This window comes from Rhipicephalus sanguineus, chromosome 9 (genome assembly GCF_013339695.2).
Source record: "Rhipicephalus sanguineus isolate Rsan-2018 chromosome 9, BIME_Rsan_1.4, whole genome shotgun sequence".
In the NCBI taxonomy this organism is placed as follows: Eukaryota; Metazoa; Arthropoda; class Arachnida; order Ixodida; family Ixodidae; genus Rhipicephalus; species Rhipicephalus sanguineus.
In genome coordinates, this window is record NC_051184.2 from 151,735,712 (window position 1) to 151,760,413 (window position 24,702).

The 24,702-nt window shown below is 47.5% G+C and overlaps 1 protein-coding gene across 1 annotated transcript in view; it reads left to right on the forward strand.

Moving 5' to 3' along the window:
• Positions 1-19,662, forward strand: part of LOC119404013 (integrator complex subunit 5) — a 46,088-nt gene extending 26,426 nt beyond the window's left edge. The window contains exons 6-7 of the mRNA XM_037670643.2: positions 10,330-10,728; positions 19,137-19,662. Coding sequence (XP_037526571.1) covers positions 10,330-10,728; positions 19,137-19,655 — 918 coding nt within the window. The 3' untranslated portion in view covers positions 19,656-19,662. The remainder of the gene's footprint in view (positions 1-10,329; positions 10,729-19,136) is intronic.
• Positions 19,663-24,702: the final 5,040 nt, after the last annotated feature.

Consider the following 24,702-nt stretch of genomic DNA (forward strand, 5'->3'; position numbering starts at 1 on the left):
AGACAAAGCACACGGGACCGGCGACAGTCCCGTGTGCTTTGTCTGTCCTTGTTTCGTTTTGCACTACAATTTTTCCTTCAGAAGATATTAACTGCGCTTCGGAAAGCTTGTTACAAAAAAAATTCTAGTTTACAGTGTGCATTTCAAATCAACTGGCTATTGGTATGCAGCTGAATTGCTCGGATTTTACGTGCCAAAATTAGATATGATTATGAGACATGCCGTAGTGAGGAGCTCTGGATTGTGACCACCTGGGGTTCTTTAATGTGCTCCTGAATCTAAGCATAAGGGTGTTCTTTTGCATTTTGCCCCCATCCAAACTTGGCCGTCGTGGCCAGGAATTGAACCCGCGTCATCGAACTCGGCAGCGTGACACCTTATGTGCTGTGCTACCACTGTGGGTAATACCGGGACACAACAGCTGATCGCTGTTGGTTTACGTTTGATTTACAAGAAAACGATCAATAAAACTACGTCTTTGCAAGTGAAAAAGGCATCACAACAGCTGCCGCAACTGACGCCTGTGAGCTGCAGCTGGGCGGACGCTGCTGCTGTCCACGATCGATCTCGGAGCACTCAAATTTTTGCAACACGATTGAGTTTGTACTCTTATACCATGCTTTGACATGCACAATCAGTTTTCCCGACATCCTCATATGTAAAGGTGGAAGCAAAGCAAACTGGTTGGGTGAGCCGGCGTGCAACATTGCTGTTTACCTGTGAAATGCCCTCGCATCATGGTCCCCAATCTCACAAGTGGCTTGGAAGCTGCCGCTGCATTGAACAAGTACCAGACTGGAAGCACCACCTCATTGAATTAGGAATTAGTTCGTATAATAAACAATTGTAGCCTATCTTTTTCATGCCGCCACTAGCAGGGATGCTGGTGGCACCATCGGCACAGCGTTACTGGTCTCCTGTGCTGCTTATGGCCGTGGCTACATGGCCATGCAATCGCCAGACCGAATGAATGATGAAAATCTGCCGAGTTTGAGACACACCAGACGCCCAATCCGGCGGCCCATTATGACAAAACATCACCATTCGGGTTGCTGCACCAGCACATCGGAGGTCGAATCGGACGCAAAATTATACTGTGCGCCTCATACTTTATGCACTCAAGCGCGAGCTGCATCCTGAATGAGAAGTTAAATGTCGTGAAAAATTATCCTAGCTTGCAAGTGGAAGCAACCAGTGACAACACAGGCGGTGATGGCTCCGTGTGTACAGATGATCAATGGGTTGACAGCCATATTGGATCTCTTGTGGCGCCCCCTGTAGTCATTGAAAGTTGTGAATGCCACCACGGCAGTTTAGTCAGTGTGATATATCTGCCATTAGGGTTAACAAAAAGATTTTTCTTTGTGCACACATACTGACAACACTTGTATTGACGAGGCGTTGTCAGTGTGTTTGCTCAATAGTTGGCAGAGCAGCACAGCACACACCACTTACTGGGCATCGCAGCATAGCACGATAAAACACTCAATGGCAAATGATTTGGTTGACCGTGACAGCTATGCTTACACCGCAACTGCCAACAAAGCACTGCATCCACAGCAGAGCGACGGCGGTGCAGGGAGGCAGCAGTGATGGCCAGCAGGAAGTGACATCACATTGTTAGGCGCAGGCCTGGAAGTTATTAGAAGGCGTTGGTGAAAGACACCGACTGTTCTACAAACATTGCGTACCTGAGGCGTATGTTTCAGCACCTTCCAGATTGTACATGAGCATCAGTGATGACTCTAGAACCTAGTGTGATGCATGTATAAAGACACATTTCGCCGCTGATTAGTTTCTTAACTACCGATGACTGTACGCTGTTGTTTTGCAGTGTGATTTGTTTGATTTGTTGGGCACAGTTTCGCCCAATAAACAGTTAGACTTTAAAGGCTTCGGATTCTGCGTCCTTCATCATTACGACCACGCGATATTTGATTGAGGTGCTAGGTATCAATCCTAGTGCTTTTCGTGCGACTCAAGCCACCTTTCTGAATCCTCCCATGATCCTGCACGGGCGTCTGATTCTGCAGGCATTTGGTGGGCAGTGGCACCACGGACCCGAGACAGCGGGGAGGGTTCCTACCCCCTCCCGTTGCCTTGCCATGCGCGGCTGAGCCGTATCCAGGGAAAAGGGAATCCTGGGAGTTGAGCCGGCGCCGGGTGATTGAACTTTTAAGGTCCCTTGGCAGAGGCAACACACCTCTTTGGCCCCGGCTTCACGTAGATAGATGGCACCCCTGGATAGACCCACCCAGGGGAAGTCTGCAGTCGCCTTTTTCTGTCTTTCTTCCCCTAGGTCTCTTCTTTCTCACTTTTATCTTTCCTCCCTTCCACTTACCTCTAGTCTTCTTGGCGGCAAGACTTAACCTTGTGTGGCTATCCTATCTTGGATATACCATACTGGATTATAGTAACAGCGTACTACTGGCGCTGTGCAGACCTGTTTACGTGTTCTGTCACGTTCCCTTGCTGGGCTCCATGGTGGGCGGTAGGTGTCATCGTCGAGCAAGTCACTTGTTTCCTTGGGATCCTCGAACCCTTTCTCAGCAGATCGCCCCCGTAAAAGGTGGCGCACCGATTCAACTTCTCCGTTACTTTTAAAAAAGCAAGATGCATTCCCCAAGTACCACGTCATTCATTGTGAGAACTCAGATAAGAAAGCTCTGGACATTTCACCGTTCCTAGTGTCGAAGTGCCTCACTGAGACCATCGAAGGTGGTCTCAGTGAGGCACTCGATGATGAACTCTTGGCTGGCTGGAAAGATGACAGCGTCATACAGGTACAGGGTATCAAAATCAGGAGAGAAAACAGAGAAATTCCAACCAAGCACATAATCTTTACCTTTGTGTGTTGCACACCTCAAGGTGAAATAGCAGCTGGCTACCTCAAATTGTCTGCGAGATTCTACATTCCAAATCCGCAGAGCCGCTCTAAATGCCAAGGATTTGGCCATGCTTCGCAGAGTTGCCGAGGGCAGCTTACCTGGGCAAAGCGCAGCATCACGGGACACTCTGCTGTTAGTCACTGCTAGTGTTAGTCTAGTGGCCCTGACTAATACTCTCTGGTTTGCATGCACACAAACACCCCAATAAAGTGGACAAAAGGACGACCGCTGCCGTAGCTCTATTGGTAGAGCATCGGGCGCGTTATCTGAAGGTTGCAGGTTCAGTTCCTGCTGACAGCATGTTTTCTTCTCGCCCACTTTACTTTCTTCACATTTATGTCATAATTACTATACAATACATTTAAAACAGTACTATTAACATCCCCCATACCTTCCTTGGCTTCATTATCTGTTGGTTTTGATTAAGGTTGTATCAAACATGGTGGTTTGGAATGCTGAGAGATTTCTCACACTTATTGGAACTTTAGCGCACACACACGAGGACACACAAGAAAGAACACACGGACCAGCGCAGACTATCAACTCTCACACTTAAGTGTGCTAGGTAGGATGTTGACCATAATTAAAAATTACTGTTCTAATCGCACATTTCATGTTCGAGTTGCAATGTTTTGTCGCGACTAGTATTTGTGCAGGAAACCTCACAAGAGAGTACGAGTGAGCCTCAGTGCTCACTTGTACTATCTTTATTATAAAAATGAATTCTCTTCATCTGTAGATCCCACGCCACATGTTTTATTCAACATATGTTGACGATGTGCAGATAGGATTTAAATCGTGTTCTCTAGCAATCTGGGAGTGACACGTCCAGCTTGGTCGCCACAAGGTCTCCAAATTTGCCGATGAGAATGGGCTCAGACTGAACCCACAAAAAAGCACCTGCGTCCTTTTCTCTTTAGAAAAAGAGGCCTGCATCTTAATCCTGAAATTGTCGTGCAGGTTGAGCGTCTGCCTGTAAACAGAGAGCATAAATTTCTAGGCATAATTTTGGAAGCGAAGTTAACCTTTGCGCTTGAACATATCTTAAAAATAAATGCATGAAAAGAATGAATGTCTGAAAGGTGCTGTCATGCACAACCTGGGATAGCGACTAAAAATGCTTCGTGAATAATAAAACTCATTGCTAGGCTAAATAGGTAAATATATAGGAAAGCTGTGCAACTTGGGACAAAGACATACACTTGTCTTATGAACCAGTATAAAAGCCTTATGCGTACACAACTAGAGACCATGGAGCCATAGTTTACCAGTATGCCACTCTAACCGCTCTAGAAATGTTGGACCCTGTCTGCCATATTGGCGTCCACTTGTCCACAGGTGCCTTAGGACAAGCCCTGTAGAAAGTCTTCACATTGAATCAGATGAGTGGTCACTTCATATTAAGAGGCCATATTCAGCTTTTCTTAGAGTATTTTAGAAAAAACACAAACACTGATCACCCACCGTATTCTACCGTAAATGACCTGTCAAGCTCACATCTTTTCCATAATCGTCCTGCTGTGCCTTTCTCACTGCGTGCAGTGATTCCAACCCTGCGCCAAAGAAAGCCAAATTGCATTTACTACGCTATCCTGATAAAATCGATGTAAATTGCGCCAAACTGCGCCAGAGTCTCGGGTTTGGTGGCGTCGTCACGGGCAATCACACCGCCGGCGCGTCAAAATATGTGTAGCTTGATCTTGAGGCTGCCAAAGTCACAACCACGTAGCAAGAATTATTCTGCAGATGAAACAGCGCTCGCGCATGCATTCCGAGTAAACAACGAGGATATGCACGGTGCCGAAGCAGCATCTGTTGTGCAAGTCGACTCTCTCCGCAGAGACACACACAGGGTGCAACTGGGAATGCGTTCTTTGTCTAGTGTCGCTATCTGCTCACAGTATTCACATACCTGCCAAGTCTCCCGGATTTTCCGGGAGACTTCCGGATTTCAACCATTTCTTACGTGTGAAACCTCGTTAATACATACCTGACGGGAACGCGGCATAACTACGTACTAAACGGTAGTACGCATTAACCAGCAGGTACTAATTTGCGTCTCCTGACGTGCGCCATCACCGCCAACATAGAAATAAATACAGTACCACAGCAGAAGTACCCACCACAACGCCTTCTCTTTATTTTTGCGCAGAAAAGATTCTGGCTCTCTCGCACGACCGTCCTATTTGCAATGCCCACGAACTATAGGTGGCGCGCTGTGCGATTCAAGATGGCACCAGGAGGAGGGTCAACCCGTTTGTTAGCATAGGAGCAGATAGGACGTGCGAACGTACGGCCCGTGCCACTTTCACCGGATGAAGTCATGAGCTGTAATGAAATGGATATGAGACCAAAATACTTTCCCAAACCATGGAAAGCGCTAAGTGCTCGCCACCTATTATTTAAATGCTGTGGTGTGAAAGGTTATATTTCAACGCCGTTACCGTGCATCAAGAATGCTTTGCGAAATCCTGTGCGTGATACAGAAAACTGCATGAACTAGAATTGACGTATGAACTGAACGGCACTCCGAGGTAGTACGTACCGAGCCTGCCTGACGGATTTGCCGCAGTAGTAGGCCGCTAGCGAGTATACATTGCCCTCGCTGCTGCACGGGACCGCATGTTTAAGGGGGGATGAGGGTCTCAAAAATTTTTTTTTATTTATTATCCTATCTTAATGAAAACTGGCATGTATGGGTATCATTGAATGGAGGTTTCAAATCTGCAAACATATTTCGAGTATTTCATTTAGAAAGGAAGTTATGACAAATTTCGTCATTGTAATTAGGTAATTCCTTACGGGTCGTTATGGTAACTTAGAATACAAAAGGTTGCTTTTCGGGACTACGTGGTTCTTCTAAAAGGTCCACCTCACAGGCTAAAGCAAATCAGATGTCAAAACAGCTGTTTCTTTGATCAGAAATAATTTTCAAACTTGGAAGGTAAAAGTTAGCTTCCATTAATTAGCTGGTACTTATCAAATAATTACAATTGCATCAATGTTCAGAAAAAAAGAAAAGCTTTAGCCTGTAGTTCAGGTGCTGCTGAAAAAAATGATACCAAGTTTGTTTAAATATGTTCATAGAAACCTCTTCAAAACTTCTGTAAGGCAGATTCACTTCACAAAAATAACAAAGCTGAGAAAATCGCGTTTCAAGATTTAAAAACATTTTAAATTTAATCTTTTGAGCATGTAAGAAAAAGAAAGGCCATTTTGCCATAACATAGTATTTTTCCAGAGCATAATTTGGACTACAAATACTTGAAATAGTGATTTCCAAAAGTTGACAATTTTTACGATTTTTTGCTATTTTAAGACCCTCGTCCCCCCTTAACGTGGTGATGGTTAGCAAACACATATTACGCCGTTGTCATTACTTGCGCAATCAGGAAGGCGGAGTTACTTCTTCAACACAATGCTAGCGTTCAACATCCCATTCAGTAGCGCTTGTGTCACCGCCACGCTCAGATTCTAGTCGTGTGCAATTCACTTCACTCAGATGTTACAGGTTCGATCAGCACAATCGAAACATTAATATCGAAAAGAATGCACACGTATGTTTTTCGCAACGTCGAATTGCGAAAAATTCATCGAACAACAATGCCGTTTTGAAGATAACGGTGAAGTATGGGAGAAGTTAGCCGAGAGGCGTGGATTGTGGCCTTGACTGTACGTTTTATCGCTCTAACCATTTCACTTCGCTGGTCGAGCTCTAGCGTGTTGGCGGCATCCGGCGCTCCATAATATCCACAATAATTGTGCTACATGCAATGCACAAGAAGAACTATGCTTTTATTTTGATCTCGCTCAAGGATATTATACATTAAATACAATCAAAGTGACTTACGAGCATGAAAAAACATTAACACACAAGGGGACGTGAAGTTCAACTCGCTCCTCGTGAGTTAGCAGCTGATCGTTCATCGTCGCTGCCACTCTCGGTGCTTGCACAGCCTTCTACGTCCGGTGAAAAATCCTCGTCGTCAAGATGGTTTCTTTCAACGACTTCGACCATTCCGCGTCACCATGTTTACAATTAGGGAGACGCCTGGGCGCGGAGAACATTTTGATCTCAAACCAGTCAACAAGCAAATCCCTTGCAGTGTGCTGCCACCTATCAACAAACATACAAAAACAAGCGGCGCAGCACTGGCTATGAAACCAACACACTGTTGAACAACGGCGTTGAGAGCGTTCGCTCCACGAAAGGCGTGTTGCGGACGTGTCCTCGAATGACTGAAGCATTGCTCGCACGATTCATAACAGCGCTTTCCTGACAAAGGATAGAGGCCCTATTTTAATGTATCGCGAACTTGAGATTGCTCAGTTATAGAAGAGCACATCGCGAACCTGCCCGACCTGCCGCGTACAATGTTATGGGATTCATGCACTACAAAAACACTGACGAATGCTATATGGAAGTAAAACAGGATGAGTTTCAACTGAAAATGTAAGCCGATAACATTTAACTAACCTATGTGGTTACAGAAAACCTCGCGAAGCTGATATGTGTATGCTGTGGGCTATCACTGAACGCGTGAGTTGGCACGTATTTTCACGAAAACTTCGCTTCTCGCTAGAACGAATCAGATTTCTCGTGTCACAGAGGACTCGGTTTGTTCACTGATGCAGGAAACATGCAAAGTCGTAGTGTTCCTTTCTTGCCAACGCCTTAACACTGAGGCTAGCACAGCCGACCAAGGGAGCGACTGCGTAGTGCTGCAATTTGGTCGTCTACTAACCCTCCTCGAGAGGACGCCCCTGAATTCCGCTTGGCAGCGTGACAGTCTACGGGCATTGCAAATAGTGCGCAGTGGAGATACCAAGGCGCATTTTGAAACTATTGCAGGGTCCGCGATACGCAGCGGCTGACATAGCGACAGAGCGGACAGTATCGGCTCGCCGCAATACATGCGTACGTGTCTGCATCGTGATCTGCCACTAAGCGAAAACTGACAAGTTTAATTGAAACACGGTACGGCCGCGTGGTGCCGATCGTCCGTGGCTAGTTGCGTGCAGCGCGTCGCCTACCCGGCTCACGCCGTCACTGCGGTGCAGGGCCGCTTGCTGTACCGTACACGCACGCTTGCCATGTGAATGTTCTTCGCACCCACTCCACAGCAGACCGTGCACAGATGCGGCGGTTAGCTAGTTGGGTTATCGCAGCGACGACAAGCTTTCTGCAAGCGATGTGCACACTGCATCCCCACGTGCCCTAGCGCTCCTGGTAGCGGACGGAGGCGCGTTTAGGCGGCCGTCTAACGGAAGCGTGCAGTATGGTTACAACAGCGCTACGCTTGCTGTACCGTACGCGCGCTTGGCGTGAAATTGCCAATGCAGCGAGGTTTTTCGGCGCCCGTGACGCTCAACTCGGCAACAGTAAGCTGCTTTCGTTTCTACAAAGCAGGGCGCACTTCAATGCCGTCCCGCACAACGAGGCGGCCCAGCGCGCTCAGGTTGTCGCCTATCAAAATCGTGCAGTAGGCTTAAGGTAGCGCTACGCCACACGCGTGCCCGAGGCAGATAGCTGAAGGTGATAGGGTTGCCGGCGATAAGTCATACTGGCGCAGTCGTCGGCAGCCACCATCACGCCTTGGTTCTTTCCCAATGCTTATCCGCAAAGGCGTCACCGCAATCGCGCGGAAGTTGGAATCATTGATCGACTGATCTCTGCGATTCTAGAAAAGATAGAAGACATTTTGCGGCACATTTTGGCGTCAGCAAGTTCAGCGGCACTGTAGACATTCATGGCAGAAAAAGTTATCGCGGTACACGCAGGTACGCACTAACCGGTAGGCATAGGACGAACCACTACGTCTTAAGCGGTCAGCGAATGCATCAATCTCTATGAAACTCAGTTGGGGATTCGTCCCAACTACGTTTTAACCGTTAGTACGGTTAAAGCGGGTACGTATTAATGAGGTTTTGTGTACGATTGGCAGGAAAATCTCCCGGAAATCGAAATGTCTGTGTGTGATCTGGCTTCACTGACAAAATTCCAACCCAATCCAATACAGGCATTATCTGAACATGATGTAAACCAATTTGGGAGACGATGTAAATGTACCATAGAATCTCGGTGATACGAAGCCGGCTATACGAATCGTGAAATTCCCCAGCCAAATTTCACTGTGTCATATGGGCCCAAATTCGAATGTTCGAACACTTTCCCCGTCGCGGCGAGTGATACGAACTTTGGTACCAAAACCATCGAGCGACGGCCGAGAGCAGCATGCTGGAACCTTTGGATGTATGTGCATGGCCGGCGCACACATTCTCAGAACTGTGGTTATCGTATGCCACAACCGCACTGGATAAAACAGCGATCGCTCTTGACATGATCACGTATGGCGACAACGAAACTGACGGAACTCCAAAAGTGCACGCGCATTTAACGCTCACCCAATCAAAGCGACGCTGCTTTCCGCAAATGCAGCGGACAATACCATGGCAGATGCATCATAGATCGCAGCAAACAACGTAGTTTTGAAGGCACGTGCGAGGCCAGCGCACACGGATTGAAAACAGAACTACCGTTTGCCGCAACCGCCGCGCGTGAAACCGCGGTCACTATCGACGCGATCACCAATAACGACTACGAGCTCCGAAGGTACGCGGCTAACGCAGCGGTAGATTAAAGACAATAAAATCGTAAAAAAGGCACGAAGTGTTTCGCCATTCTTGTCGATCTTCCCTTATGACTATGGTGGAGCGGACTTTGGCACTTAGTTTTCAGATGGCCTCAAGCGAAGCTTTGACGCGCGCTTTTTCAGCAGCCAGCTGCATGCGCCGTTTCTTATTGGTCCGTTCACGTGTGTTAAAGAAAGACATACACGAGTTCTTTCGACGGAAATGAATCCATTAGAATACAGCACTTAATGAACACAAATACATGGGTCGAGAATGAGGATGGGTGCAAAATGTTTTCTGCGTATATTGTAGTTTGAAAACAGATTTTGCTAGTTTTTTGATGATACGAAATTTCGGACGATACGAATAGTGTTTTCACTCCCTCTTGAAATTCGTATCACCGACATTCTACTGTAGTTGGGCAACCCTACCTGTGTTGTTCATTTGGCCACTCTAAGCCATTATACCACGACACCAATCTTTACACTTGGGGCTGTTCAGGACCCCCCCCCCCCTTCCTCTCCGTTTCGGAAATCTCCCGGATTCAGATTCCTTGAACTTGGCAGGTGTGTATTGAATATTTGCCAGCAAATGCCGCATCTGTGCCTGGGCTTTGCGGAGAAAGCCTGCTTGAAGTGTGCTGAAAATTATTAACTGATAGCATTAGCGATGCTAATGCCTGCACTCAGTTGAGCAACACATTTTTCGTATAATTCATTTGTGATGCATTGCTTCTAAAAAAAATGGAGTTTCAGGGCTACGACTCATGATTACCTTTAGAAATTAATTGATTAATTAATCACCGCAGGTGTCTTGGAGATTTGGTTCGCGTCCACGGCGGAGCAGCGAGGCATTTCTGCGGCGGCCACGCTTTGTCCACCTCCTCGACGAGAATCAGAAGTTTGCAACGTCTATCAACTTCCCGCAGAGCCACTCGTCCATAGTGCGTGTTGGCGTCATTGGATCTGGTCTGCGGAGTGTGCCTCCACCGCCACCTATTGCGGACGAAGAGGTGGCGCTGAACAAGCAGCTCTTGCTGGAGGCGATCACGGCATGCTGTGCACTGCCCTGGCGCAATGACAGGTCGTCACCAACACGCACTTCTCCTGTGGGCGGCATGAAGATTGTCGCGCTGCTCCTAGTTGAGATGATATCGTCGGACGTCATGTTCAATGGGCTTCCTTGGCCAGACGAGGATTTCCTCAAGGTAATTTGTAGTATCTCTTTATGATAATGAAATGTGCTATATTTTATACAAGAATAAAAGGTCATGGTACTAGCGAAATAAGAGATGGGGACGAGATGAAGAAACACGGACTTCAACTAAAAAAAAAGTTGAAGTCTAGCGTGGTCCCGTTTTTCTTCATGTCATCCCGCCTCCTGTTTCACTAGTACCATGACTTTTATTTTTCGAAAACAACTAGTCCATTTTCGATGGAAGCGAAAATGTTTGAGGCCCGTGTACTTAGACTTAGGTGCGTGTTAAAGAACCCCAGGTGGTCTAAATTTCCGGAGCCCTCCACTGCGACGTCTCTCATAATCATATTGTGGTTCTGGGACGTTAAACCCCTGATATTATTATCGAAAACAACTAGCCCAACTTTCTGCCTTAACTATATTTTATAACCCTGTCACACGGGCCAACTCGGGGCCTTTTGCCAAATGAGTGCTCTTCAGCTCTAGTTGAAATTTATAACCGTGCTTATCACTGTGAAATTATTATTGTCAAGTGGTGCTTCTTTCTGACAACCATACCCCTGTTCTTTCTTTTTCAAGGGCTATTCCTGTTTCTTTTTGACTCGCCCATCGCCCAATTTGGCACACCGACCCCTCCTTCTCCCCCGCTTTCACAGTTGCCCTCTCCTCCTTTGTGGAGGAGAAGGTATGAAGCATATACACACTGGCGCTAAGGAAAGCAGTTGCAGCCTTGACAAAGGCAAGTCCGCTTGTCGAAACGTTGGCTTACGAATTTTTCATCTTCAGCTCTAGTGTCATTCGCACAATGTCAGTGACGCTGGAGAACACACTCGCCATTAGTTTGTTTGGTGAACTTTGTGGGAGAGCACATGCGGCCATTTCCTTTCTTTAACGCTGGCGCGATCGCAGACTGGCGGCGGGAGCCAAGAAGTCACTTGGAGAGTGAGCACTGTTGCCCCTTTTCTGGCAACCCCTTCAGTCCCACCACACCGCGTGCTAATCCTCGCTTCCCTGCTCACGGGAAAGGGTGCTCCTCCCCTAAGAGGGAATCAATCCTCGCGGGGGAGGGAAACGGGAGGTGAATAATACAGCCAACCGGGCAGGGAGACGATGTCTCTGGCACCGCTGGCCTCTGGGAACGACCCACGCACCGTGATCACCCCCGACTCGACCATCGACCGACGGAGTAAACGTTACCCTTTGTTTTCTGCAAGAGTGGACTATCCCTCTACGCGGCGTTTACGCGTTACTGTTTGTGTAGCAATAAAGGGCTGTTTGTTGATCTAGCCTGTTGCCTTATTCGCCCGGACCCCTCGTAACTGCAATGACTCGCGCTAAGGGAAGGGGACGTTGACACGTGCACGGTACAACTGTGTGCGGCTGGAACCGGAGCTAGGCTTGTGCACCAGCCGTGCATAGGAGCGGACCCCTTCATCTGGCACCCAAAGTTAACGAATTTGACAACGTGGCTAGTTTTGTGGACCCGAGCGACTACAGACGCTCTGTCAACGTAGGACAACGGGCATGTCTGAATTCCAGAAGAGTTCAAGAATTCCAGAATTCCAAGATTTGTTCATGTTGTCTGATGTCGCGTCGCAGAATGTCGGTCCTGTGGCTAACGCGGGGGCATTGTTTTGACTTTTTGACAGCGTAAATTTTGGTTGTTTCACGCGGGACAACCAGGATGTTGAAGCAACCGCGTTAGGATGGAGTAGGCCTACAACGGAGAGCGCCATGCCGGGCGCCCCGTCTCCTCGCGACGCGAACGGCGAGATGCTGCCACAAGTTGCTTTGGCACATGCCGCAGATGTGGTCGCGTCTTCGGGCAGTAGTGTGCCCTCGAGCGAGGTACTCTTGTAGAATGCGCTGTCAGTTATGCAGAGCTTAGCCAGTGCATTGCAGAACACATCGCAGGCCCTTTCGCAAAGCACGGGACCACGTGCCAAATTAGACATGCCTACCTACAGTGGCTACCATGACTGCAGGAGCGCGAATGAGTACCTCAACCGATTGCTCTACTATCAGCAGGCAATGGGGCTTCCCGACGGCGAACTGTCGCTAACAGAGCAAGCGGCCCGATGGTTCCGACTGACCGGACATTGCGCCCGCACGGTAGAAGAGTTCTGCGACGAATTCCTTCCGGCGAATTATGAGTGGCATTTGAGGATGGAGTTGGAGCTACGCACCCAGCATCCGGACGAATCCCTGCTGGATTACGTACGGGCGATGGACGAACTTTATCACCTCGCTAACCCTCTCAGCACCAACGCAGAGAAAGTCGAGCGCATTACACGGCAAGTGCACCCAACTTTTGCGGCGCACTTCAGGGGATGCAAGTTCGCAGACCTAGAAGAGCTCGCCGCCGAGGCGAAGCGCATACAAGGGGACATCCTGGTGGCACGAGCGTATCGCCCGCCTCCACCCGCAGCGCAGTCACTCGAGCCTCACTGCGCGTGGAACGGTGGCGCGGTCGGCTCAGAGGCGTTTAGTTTTGTTAGCTGATGAGCACATACCGCGTGGTTGAGAACTTTCAGATAGCGCTTTGGACCCCTACGCTTACGTGCTTCATACGGCCCGTGCTGAGCCTGCACGTGACGTTCCGTGGCAGGAGAATGGGGTCAACAGACCAGACGAGCTGCGCAACGCAGAGCGAGGCCCACTGGATCGCGGCGACGAGCACCCGGGCCAGCGTGGTTTCTGCACTCCTTGCTACCAGTGTGGCGCACCGGGGCACATCGCCCGCGAATGCAGCCGCGCACCGGTTCAGGAGCAGACACGCAGTTCGGGAAACGAACGATGCTGCCAGTGACCTACGTTGGGCACCACGCGGCGATCAGTAGTTCTACCGATACGTTCGGATCACTAGCACCTACAGTCTGTGCGCAGGTGATGCCGTAGACTCGCCCGCACCGTTGAGTTAACAATAGCTCAAAAGAAGTTTGTAGTACATTTGGATACTAGGGCAAGCGCTTCATTATTTGGGGATGAGGTGTTGCACCATCTCCGCGAGAACAATATCCGCTTGAGACAAAGCAACACCACCTTCCGCCTTGCTTCCGGCACAGCACAATCGAGCGGTGCGGCTAGACTTGTGATCCGCTGGGAAAGACGCGTGAGGCAACAATGCTTTGTCCATCTTCCCAGGTTGTCAATGCCTCTAATCCTGGGTCGACACTTTCTCGCCAAGTCAGGTATTGTCATTGACATTGCAAGAATGTGTCTCTGTCGCGACCGAGAGCGCGACGGAGACGCACTAAAGCTTTTCTCGAAAGCACCCGCATTGACAAAGGCATGCCACCGGCAGGGAGAACCGCGAGTGAGAGAGGAGAAAAGCGTGCGGAGTAAGCGAGTAACCCCGCCAGAACAATGTGCCGCGGTACAGGGAAGGTCGTGCACTCGCTTTTGGCAGAGGCACAGAGCATGCCAGAAAGGGAAAGGGTGCAGCTGTCGTCGCTGTTGTACAAGTACGATGCGGTTTTTACTGACCGCCCAAGCCGCACTACGCTGGTCACGCACACAATTGAGACTGGTGATGCACAAACCTGGAAATGCAATCCCCGACCGATTAGCTTGGCTAAGCGGAAAGCACTTGACGCCACCTTGGACGAACACATTGACACAGGCGTGGTGGAAAGGTCAAACAGCCCATAGGGTTTCCCAGTTGTTCTAGTTCCAAAGAGGGATACTTATCGCCTTTGTGTAGACTACCACAGGCTGAATGAGGTTACGAAGAAGGACACATACCTTCCTTCCATCCATTTCATCGTTATTATCCAAGCTAGGCGGGGCGAAGTACTTTACAACGCTCCGATGCTAGTCGTAGATATTTTCAGGTCGAAATGGACGAGCAGGACGGAGAGAAGTCAGCTTTCACATGCCACAGGGGACTTTTGCAATTCTGGAGAATGTCTTTTAGCTTGGTAGGGGCTTCCACTACTTATCAAAAGCTGATGGACCAAGTTTTGGGAGATGCAAAGTGGCAGCACACCCTCGCATATCTAGATGACATAGTGGTTTACTCGAAAACGTTCGAAAAGCACTTGCGCCACTTCAGAGACGTTCTAGGAAAGCTGAGGACCGCGGGCATCACTCTAAAACCGAACAAAGCTCAGGTAGCGGCGACCCGAATAACATTGTTGGGATTCACGCTTTACAAGGGTCGCATTTTGCCGAATAAAGGTAAGCTTGAAGTGATATTCAGCTATCCGTTGCCAAAAGATACTGGCGAGCTGAGGCACTTTCTGGGGATGGCGAATTTCTATTTTAATGCTGTCGTGCGCGAAAGAACGAAAACAGGAAGGAAGGCAAATGAAACACGGCACAAACTATCAACCGTTGCCCATTCATTCCAGACTGTGCGGCAGCGCAGGCGCCTTTGACAAAGCTCTTTAGGAACGGCGAGCATTGTGCTTGTGGTCAATAGCAGGAGGCCGCACTGCGTCACATCACTAAGTTGCTGGCCAACACAGCTGAACCGCAGGTACCCAATTTGAACAGGGAGCTTGTGATTCAAACAGACACAAGCGACCTGGGTTTAGGAGCCATTTTGCTTCAGGAGCATGGAGATGCCCTCCAACCGATTGCGTTCGCAAGCTGTTCGTTGACACCGGCGGAGAGGAACTACTCAGTAACGGAGAAAGAGTGTCTCGCGATAGTTTTCGCTCTCCGTAAATTTGACTATTACATCGACGGAGTGGCGTTTGTTATTGAGATGGACCACATGGCGCACACGTGGTTTAGGCACTTGAACGAACCAAGTGGCCGCCTGGCTCGTTGGGCATTGCTGCTGCAGTAATACGGCGATCTGGGCGAGTTGGTATACTGACATCTTCAGGTAAATGTGCAGCGCGGCACAAAGGACACGAAACGGACAACACGACACTTGTCGTCCGTTTCTTGTCCTTTGTCTGTGCCGCGCTGCAAATTTACCTGAAGATGTTCCTGCAGTGTTACGACTTCACCGTGCACAACCGCAACGGCAAGAGCAATGCCGCGGCCGATGCACTATCGCGTGCTCTAGTCCGACACGAGGCAAGTCACAAGACTGACCCAAAACAGACCGAGAGCGAGACACTCGAAGTAGCGCTAACAGGAACAGTGGAACAAACGTCAGTTCAAGGCAAAAGCATGAACCACGGAGAGGCTGTTGTTAGTGCGGGAGTTGTTTCCAGCAGAAAGATCTGTTTTGTCGAAAGGTGTTCGACGGGCTCCGGGTGGTCAGGCCATCGCGCACACGGGGGCAGCTGGTATTGGTGTCTGTGCCGAGCGCTTGGCAGCAGCTGGTAATGCTGTGAGTGCACTGGATTCTTATCTACTGGAATCTGATGGCGTCCTGCTGAGGTACATCCCATCCGACGATGACACAAGTGCCAAGGAAGGTATAGCGGATATAATTTGTAGTAATTATGATATAAATGTGAAGAACGTAAAGTGGACGAAAAGATAACTTGCCGCCGGCAGCGACCAAACCTGCGACCTTCAAATAACGAGTCCGATGCTCGGACGAGCATCGGATGCTTTATTCGAAGGTCGCAGGTTAAATAAATACAGTAATATTGAAAACTGATACGATTGTATTTTTAAAACAATGTTCTCTTATTACATAACATATGTTGTAATGCGTTAAAATGTTCTGTAACAAAAAAAAGAGCTTGTTTCTATTCTAGTTTATAGGAAGTTTACAACCACGAATGCCAGGGGGAATGCCACAATCTGTGCCATGGCTGCCTTGTTAACATCTAAGCAGCCATTGTCATTTGTACTATGGTTCATAGGGTTGGATGATGTGAATTCAATAGGGGATATTCATAATGCTTGGTGCTCCAGCAGCACTGGGCACATCCGCCATTTTTTGTTGCGCGCCGTCGCGGAATCGCCTGCTAGCATCTCCATACGGAGAGGCTGAGCCGCAGTCATTGGCAAAGCTTTTGGACCAGAAAATGTGGCTGTTTCATTCGTCATCCAGCACGAAACAGTCGGCAGACCTCACTGTGCTGCCACAAAACGACGAGAACTCAATATCGGAGCTCTCCACACTTAAAAACTCATCCGGACAGCAGCTGCAAGAGGCGCATCGCTTCGCAAAGGTCGAACTGCTGTTCTCTATAGTGGCGTGCTATTCCGATCTGAGGTAGATGTTCAAGAAAAGTGTTCGTTACAGAGAAGGTGTGATTGTCAAACTTCTAAGATAACCTTGCACTGCAATACATCTCCATCGTATTTCTCACTGCGATTTACATGCGTCATAAACAGTTGTTAGATATCGACACCACATTGTTTCTGCACGACCTGTGCAATGCCGTGCCGATTTCCTCGGCTCATTTCTTTAGCCACAAGTATCTCTACACCCTCCACAATAGCGCGTGTCGTAGTTTTTTCGAAATAAACAAGGCATGGACATGTGCATGAGCAGTGCACCACAAACCAAACAAAAATACTAATCGCACATTTCAACTGTATACAAAGAGAGCGGCCCGAGTAATGCTCTTTTGCTGCATAGTGGTTGTTTATAATGTTTGGGGGTCGCAATATCTCGCATGGATTTAGTATTGTCGTTCTGGTTTCCTTGAACGCTATACATGTGCATTCATTGACATATCTTTTTAAAATATATTGCGCTCTTTGCTTTCGCATGCCACAGATGCGTGCATAACCACGCGCTCTTGCGATCAGCGGAAAAATGAGTGCGATGATCTACCGAACAAACAGCTCCATCTACTGTACGGCTCCGTAACTCTTCGCTCCGTGCTCGCAGCGCACGCTGACCGAAGAGAGCAAAAGAAAAATAAAAGGAGAAGGATTAGTGGGTGTGAGCGAAGGGCAAACGCGGCATGCAGACTATGTACTTCAGCGCACACTGCCTTGCGAAGCTTGCAAAGAGATGCCTGTCGGAATCTTTGCGCCGATTGCATCTCGTGTGGTGGCACTGATTTACTGCGGACAAGCGCAGCAGTGTCTGTGGCACTGCCTACCCACGTTCTTATACGTAAATCGTTGCTTTCGTAGATCTGCAACAGCGACAAGCTACTGTTGATCAGTCATGCTCTCTTGGGCGTGTGCGACGTTTGCCGTGTCTTTTAAAATGCATATATCGTAATATATTGTTCTGCAAGTGTAGCTTACATTGTAGGCGAACAACTAAATCGCACGGAGAAATAAGAACTGAGATTGAAGAGCGCTTTTGCACGCACCGTTCATTTCTGAACCAAAGCACAGTGCCAGTCTTGTTGACGAAACAAGTTTGCGTTGGAACATTCTTGTTCTCCATTCAAGTAACTGATAAATTCGATTAAAAATAGTGTTACCTTGTTTCCGGCATTGTATATATTCCGGCAAGTATATGCGGTAATAGATCAGATCAATTAACTTTATTGATTGCCCTGCGAATTGGTAGGATGGACCTGGATCCCACCTAGGCTTCGACCAAGGGTAACAGTTACAAAAAAAGGGAAGCAAGAACAGGAAAAAGATGTGCTGACGTGAAAAACAGCAAAAAACCGTTAACAATCGCAGTGGTCAGCTGTGCAAACCTCCACATTCCAGGAAACGGAGCTCCCTGTCAGCTGAATGCAGCGCTTGTCCTGTGTGATTGCTTTTTGTTGGCCGTGCTTTTTCGCGCTGTTTATCTTCAGTATGCATGCAGTACTTGTTTATATTGTTGCTTCTTTATTCTAGTGTCCCTTCTGCAAAACACACGTCATTTTGTGAATGCTACTCTGTCTACGTCCCCGGTGCAGCTCACGCAATTTTTTTTTTTGTACCGTTGAATAGTTTACAAAAAAATGCAATGTACAGTAGAAACTGTTTAAACGAAATCTAAATGGACTGGTCAGAGATTCAGAAGGGTTGATGATCGGGCGAGTTGGTCATCCATGAACGTAGCGTGTATTAGCGCAGTACATAAAAGAAAGGAACACGACACAGACGTAGAGGTAGGTAGCCTACCTATCTCAACGTCTGTGTCGTGTTCCTTTTACTTCTGTACCGCGCTAATACACACTACGTTCATGGTCAGAGATGTTGCATGTAGAAAGAGCTTTAATTACTGAACAATGTGTTATCTCTTAAATGGTACGGCAGTCAAATACAAAGCCTTGAAGAAGAAATTGTTTTGTTTACCCAGCAATTTCATTCAAGTGATTTCCTTTACCAAAATTCTGTCGTAAAGAATATTTTAACATTAATATAGAATAAGTGAATTGGGACCAGTTATTGCAAAATGAAAGCCTAATGGCACTTTACCTTGCAAGAAAATGAAAGTAGCAGAAAACGGTACACTAGCCATTTCTTTACCAAAAATGTTCTGATGAACCCACAGCATGGAAGAGGCTCGGAGGGGTCAAACAGTATTGCTTGTCTTTCTTAGACAGTTATTTTTGGAGCTCTCCGCTACAATATCTCATGTAAAACGTCATGCAGGTGACCATTGAGCGCGACCTGCACATCCAGGCTATGTTTGTGGACCACCCCATTTTGTGGGACCTCCTGCGACTGGTGGCATCGGTGCGGCCGTCGCTGTGCTACTGCAGTGTCCTTCTGCGTGCCGTCATGGCTGTGGCCATGACACACTGGCGCAACTGCCAGGAGAAGGCGGCCGCCTCCAGCCCCAAGCATCTCGAGACAACCCGCACAGTTCTACGCATCATGTCTCTGGGACAGCTGCTGCCACCGGCCATGAACAGTCTGGGTGAAGTGCTGCCACTCCTCAGCCCGTTTGAAGTCTTCTGCGTGCTCTCGGACGTGTGGCAGTACATGCGCAACAACGTCCCCAGCCCAGCACTGTTTACACACAAGAACCCCACGACTGGTGAACTGTGGCGTGAGTTCAAGACACCTGCTGCCGATCTCAAGTACATGGAGCGGCTGCGAGCCATCATGATCAGCAACATTCAGACGTGCGGACTGATCTTTCAGAAGTTCTTCAGTGTTGACCCATGAATCGGACATGGTTTATGCCACCAGTGGGTTACTCTTTTGGGCTGGTTGTTTCATGACTATGAGCAGGAAAAACAGGGCTATGTGACTGGATGAAGAAAGGACACAGACCATGGTGCTGACTAACAACCAGGGTTGTTAGTCAGCGTCTGTGTACTCTCTTGATCCTGTCGTTTAGCGCTGTTTTTTCTGCTCGTAATTATGCTAACAGTTTTGCTGCATGGCCACGGCGAGACATGAGAAGTGTTCCACACAGTTGACAGAGCTCTGTGAGCTAATTTTGTGCCACGCATACATTATGGTTTCTCATTCTGCTCAAATGAGGAACTATGACATAAGTTCCCATTTCTTTAGTTCATTACAGTGGGATGCCTTTTCAATAAACATTCACTCCACCAATGCAATTTGTGTGTTCTTTTATGACTCACCTTTTTGAGCATAAGGTAACTATGGTTGGTTTCGATAAATTGCAGCTCATATGCCCCTGCTTATGTACTTTCGCAAATGTCTACCATGTGTCTTTGATGGCCATTAATGAGCCTTTAACAAGGAGACTGCTAAGCAACGATATTCTGTGGTGTGACAGTCTGTTCTTTTGATTCCCGGCTCTCTTTCGTGTGCTCACTTAGGCGCACCGCCCGTCTTTCCGCTCAGAAGGATTTTGTCCACTTGTGGAGAGCATGGTTGATTGCCACATTTCTCTCTCTGCATGACATACAAGGTCCCGAACGTCTCTAACGGTCTCTTGCCAGGGTTCCATTTCGACATAGTCCAAAAGGGCTTACTTTCACCTCAGAAACGTCACTCTCGACCTCCATTGAGTTCGGATGCCCTTTAGGTACATATATCGAAACAACCTGCATGCCCACCTGTTGACGTTCGTGGTCCACAGCCGACATTCCAAGGAGACCTTGCTTCTGGCCTCTCGAACTTCAAACAAGGACTATCTGACATCCCCCCATCATCTGTAGCAACAATGCCTCTGGTGGTTGGCACTGGCTGTGCCTCGGTGGTCTTGCTTTCCAGCGTTGCAACTTGTCTGTACACTTTTGCGAGGATTTCTCTGGAGGGCGGCATTCGCTGTGCCGTAGTGGTCGTTGCGCGCTTAGCAGAAACTTCCTTCGCCGCAGTTTGGCGCGCTGGTCTTCATCCACGTTTGCATGCTGGCCAGGCGAACGCTTGCACAATGAAGAATGCGTGCAGGTTCGGACAGGCTCTGGAGCGTGGTTGCGATTCGACATTGCAGCGTCTGCCATGCTGTTACCACAATCTGCAGTTCTGTGGTAACTAGGACAAAATGTGGTCGCGCTGGTGGTTCCGTACCGCATCCGTTTGCGTGAGCGCCACCATAGGTGCACCCTACGCCAAAGGCGGTAAAGTCTTCCGAAGGTATCTTGCTGCTTCAGTCACGCTGGTCGCCGTTGCCAGTTATATCTGATGTCATGATGTCACATTTCATTCCATGAGTATGCGACATGAAAAGTACTGCCACATCATCTTGGTGTGTAGCCTTGCTAAGTATGTTTTAGACTTTAGGCGCAGATGTGTAGCTCAGCATTGAAGTGTGATTTCAGAAAGTAGTTCTTGTAAAAGGTGTATGGTTAGCATGCATAAGATAAAGAAACTTTTTTTTTTAATGATGTGTAGTAAGTACTCTGAACACAAGAAACCACCATAAAATCACAAACCGGTTTTAATATAAGCATGCCTAGCTTGCAAATGGAATTCACTTCTTAAATGCATTTTGTATAGCAGCAAGGCCTGCTTTACTTCTGATATTGGTCACTGTTGCTAATAGCTTAGTCCCCTCTTTATCTCCTTAGGTACATGTCACCGAATATCAAGGACTCTGAGGCCACTTGGATTTAGTATTATGTCACATCATGAACATCTACTTTCTATCTTCTTTGAACATTTCATATAGCTTTTTATTAGGGGTGTGCGAATATTCGAAATTTCGAATATTTTTCGAATAGTGTTTGCTATTCGATTCGATTCGCACTGGAATTTTACTATTCGAACTTCCCAAAAACAAATACAGTCAAAGTCCGATTGAAAGTGACCCCTTCAGATTTTCAATATGCTTCACCTCGTTACACCCTCATTTTGCGGCAAAGCTGCCTTTCAAGCTCCGTTACGGTCGAATTTTGCCAAGAGACAGTCAACGTCCAGTTGGAAGTGGTCCCTAGATTTTCAATATGCTTCACCTCATTACACTCCGGTATTGCGGCAAAGCTGCCTTTCAAGCTCTGTTACTGTCGAACTTTGCCAAAACACAACGTCCGATTGGAAGCGGTCTCTAGATTTTTCAATATGCTTCACCTCATCACACCCCGGTATTGCGGCAAAGCTGCCTTTCAAGCTCTGCTACGGTCGCAAATGTACTAACTCAAGAAAACGCTGGTTCTAACATGGAGATGGAAGATGTGGCAGAGGTGGGGGCTCAATTAATGCTGTTTTGGACCTGAAATTTGGGCAGGAAGTCCGAAAAATCGGAAGCAAAAGCTTTTTAGCATAAAAAATTTCAGATGTTCTTATTATATATCGATGTCTACGAGGCAGATTTGGAGCGCCGGACTTGAAGGGAGCACACCCTTGTCCGCCACATCAGTTGGGCTTCCACAGAAGTTGAAAGAGGAGGAGAGGCTGAGGAAATGGCATCTTTGCCTATCACGTGTAAAGTGTTGTCGGCAAAACTTTGGTGGCACCAAATCATATAGATAAATAGAATTCGGCCTCTACATTGCCTCATTCTTGATAAGGCAACTATGAAACACCACCCCGCCACTGCTTCATCAACCTAGTGAAAAGAAACATTTTCATGTTGCTATCTCATAAGAATATGCTTAGGAATCCTCTCTAACTTTTTTTCTGCAATTTCGCTTCGATGTATTCGAAAAATATTCTAGAAGTATTCGAGAAATATTCGAAAAATATTCGATTCGATTCGCACTCACACTTCAATATTCGAATTCGCTTCGCACCCAAAATTTTGCTATTTGCCCAGCTCTACTTTTTATTTATGGCCATATTTTATTATCATATAACATCATTGCAACTGTTACTCTGAGTGCTTTTCTTTCCCACAATATGATTTCATCTTTATCTGTGATGCTCATGTATTTTTGTGATCTCTCGGTTCTAGCACGTTCACTTTCTTCAACCTCTTTTTAATGACTCCGCTTTTAGGTTCTCCAAGAAAGTGGAGTTGATTGCTCTTGAAAGTTGAAGTATTGCAGGCATTATTTATCATTAATACAAGTGTATGATTAAAAAAGTTACTGAAAAGTCGTCTTTGATTCTGATGGTTAGTATTTAAGTTCTACATTTTATGCTTTTCTTGATATTTAGTGCCCTTTAAAATATGCATCCCCTTGCTCTTGAAACCTTAGCGCTGAGGAAATAAGTGCTTATTTTGTTCTACATTGTGTTGTTCAGACTAGCATGCATTCTTGTTTACTCTACTATTTAAGGCATTCTCATATGTATAAAAGGATTACTGAGGCAACAGTACTGGGCAAGAAATTATCGTTATCCAACTAGCAATGTGTTTCATTAACTTGGTCCTTTAACAATAGCATATATATGTGTGTGTTGAGCTAATGTGAAATGTTGAACAGTGTGCTTTGTTCCTAAATATGCCATGACTGAAATGGTCTGTGTCAGTCAGTGTTAGTCTCTTTTAATTTTTTGGACATTTTGTTACTACGAATGCAGTGGCTGTATTTCAATAAGGGTCATATACAAGAATACTCGTGTACTTGTGTTTATGTACGCATTGGAAAAATCCTAGGCGGTTCCAAACAAATCCAGATTTTCCCACTTGTGTCCGATTCATAACAGTAGTGTGGTGTTGCCAGGTAAAACCCTTGAGCTTGAATTCATTTTCTGTTCAAACGAAAAGCAGTACTTGAGTAACCTGTCTTGCAACCTTTTCTGTGTGCAGCTTCAGGGTCTATCACCCAGCCAGAGACCGGGGATACTGAGAAGCTGCATCAGGGACACCGCCACCGTTGCTACTTGTGCAGCTACGAGACTGATTATTCGACGCACATTAAACGACACGTGAGGATTCATACGGGCGAGCGGCCATTTAAATGCCACCTGTGTCTCTAAGGCTTCACACAAAAGACCGCATTGAAGGATCACCTGGACACCCAGACAGGAGAGAGGCCGTATACATGTCACCTGTGCCCCTCAAGCTTCTCACATAAGTCTACGTTGAATGGTCACCTGCACATCCGCACGGGCGAGCGACCACACAAGTGCCACCTGTGTCCCCAAGGCTTCTCACTGAAGTGCTCACTGAACGAGCATGTGCGCATCCACACTGGCGAATGACCATATCAGTGCCCTTCATGCGCCCAGACATTTAGGCAGGGGTCACGCCTCAGAAAACACCTGCGTGTGCATAAGCGCCAGTGATTCAATGCAATTTCTCCTGTACAAGCTTTTTTTGTTAAAGGGGTCATGAACCACTTTTCCGAGTAATGATCTAATGACCTCAGTATCGGAGTTTACTGCCTCCCGAATTGCTTGCCGCAAAAATTTCTCGAATGCATCAAGAACGAGCGGAGTTACGGGGATTTGGCGCACGCTCTCAGCACTTTCTCTCTTTTCTCGTCCTGACGAGCGCACTCGAAGCTACAGAGGGAGGGGTGGCACGGGAGAAAGAAGTTACGTCAGCGCGTGTCATGAAACCAGATCGCTCTCCCGCTGTGTTTCGCATGCGCGAGTGCGGCTGCCGTGTAAAGTTAGCAGATTGAGGAGTGCGGCGCCGGCAAGTGGTGGTACCTCGTGGCAAGAAGCGCATCTGATCTGAACGCCGCTCTCGATTTATGTCGGCTATCGGCCATTGAGGATGCTATGTCTTTTTCGGCGCGGAGAAGCAGATACGCGACGGCAACCGGCAGATGGCCCAGCCCACCAACGAGAGTGAGAACCGGCCTCTGTTTGAAACAGGGTGTCGGAACGAAATGTTTTTCGTTTCGGTTTTAGTTTCGTTCCACTGCAAGAAGTTCTGTTCCGTTTCTGTTCCGGAACGAAAAAA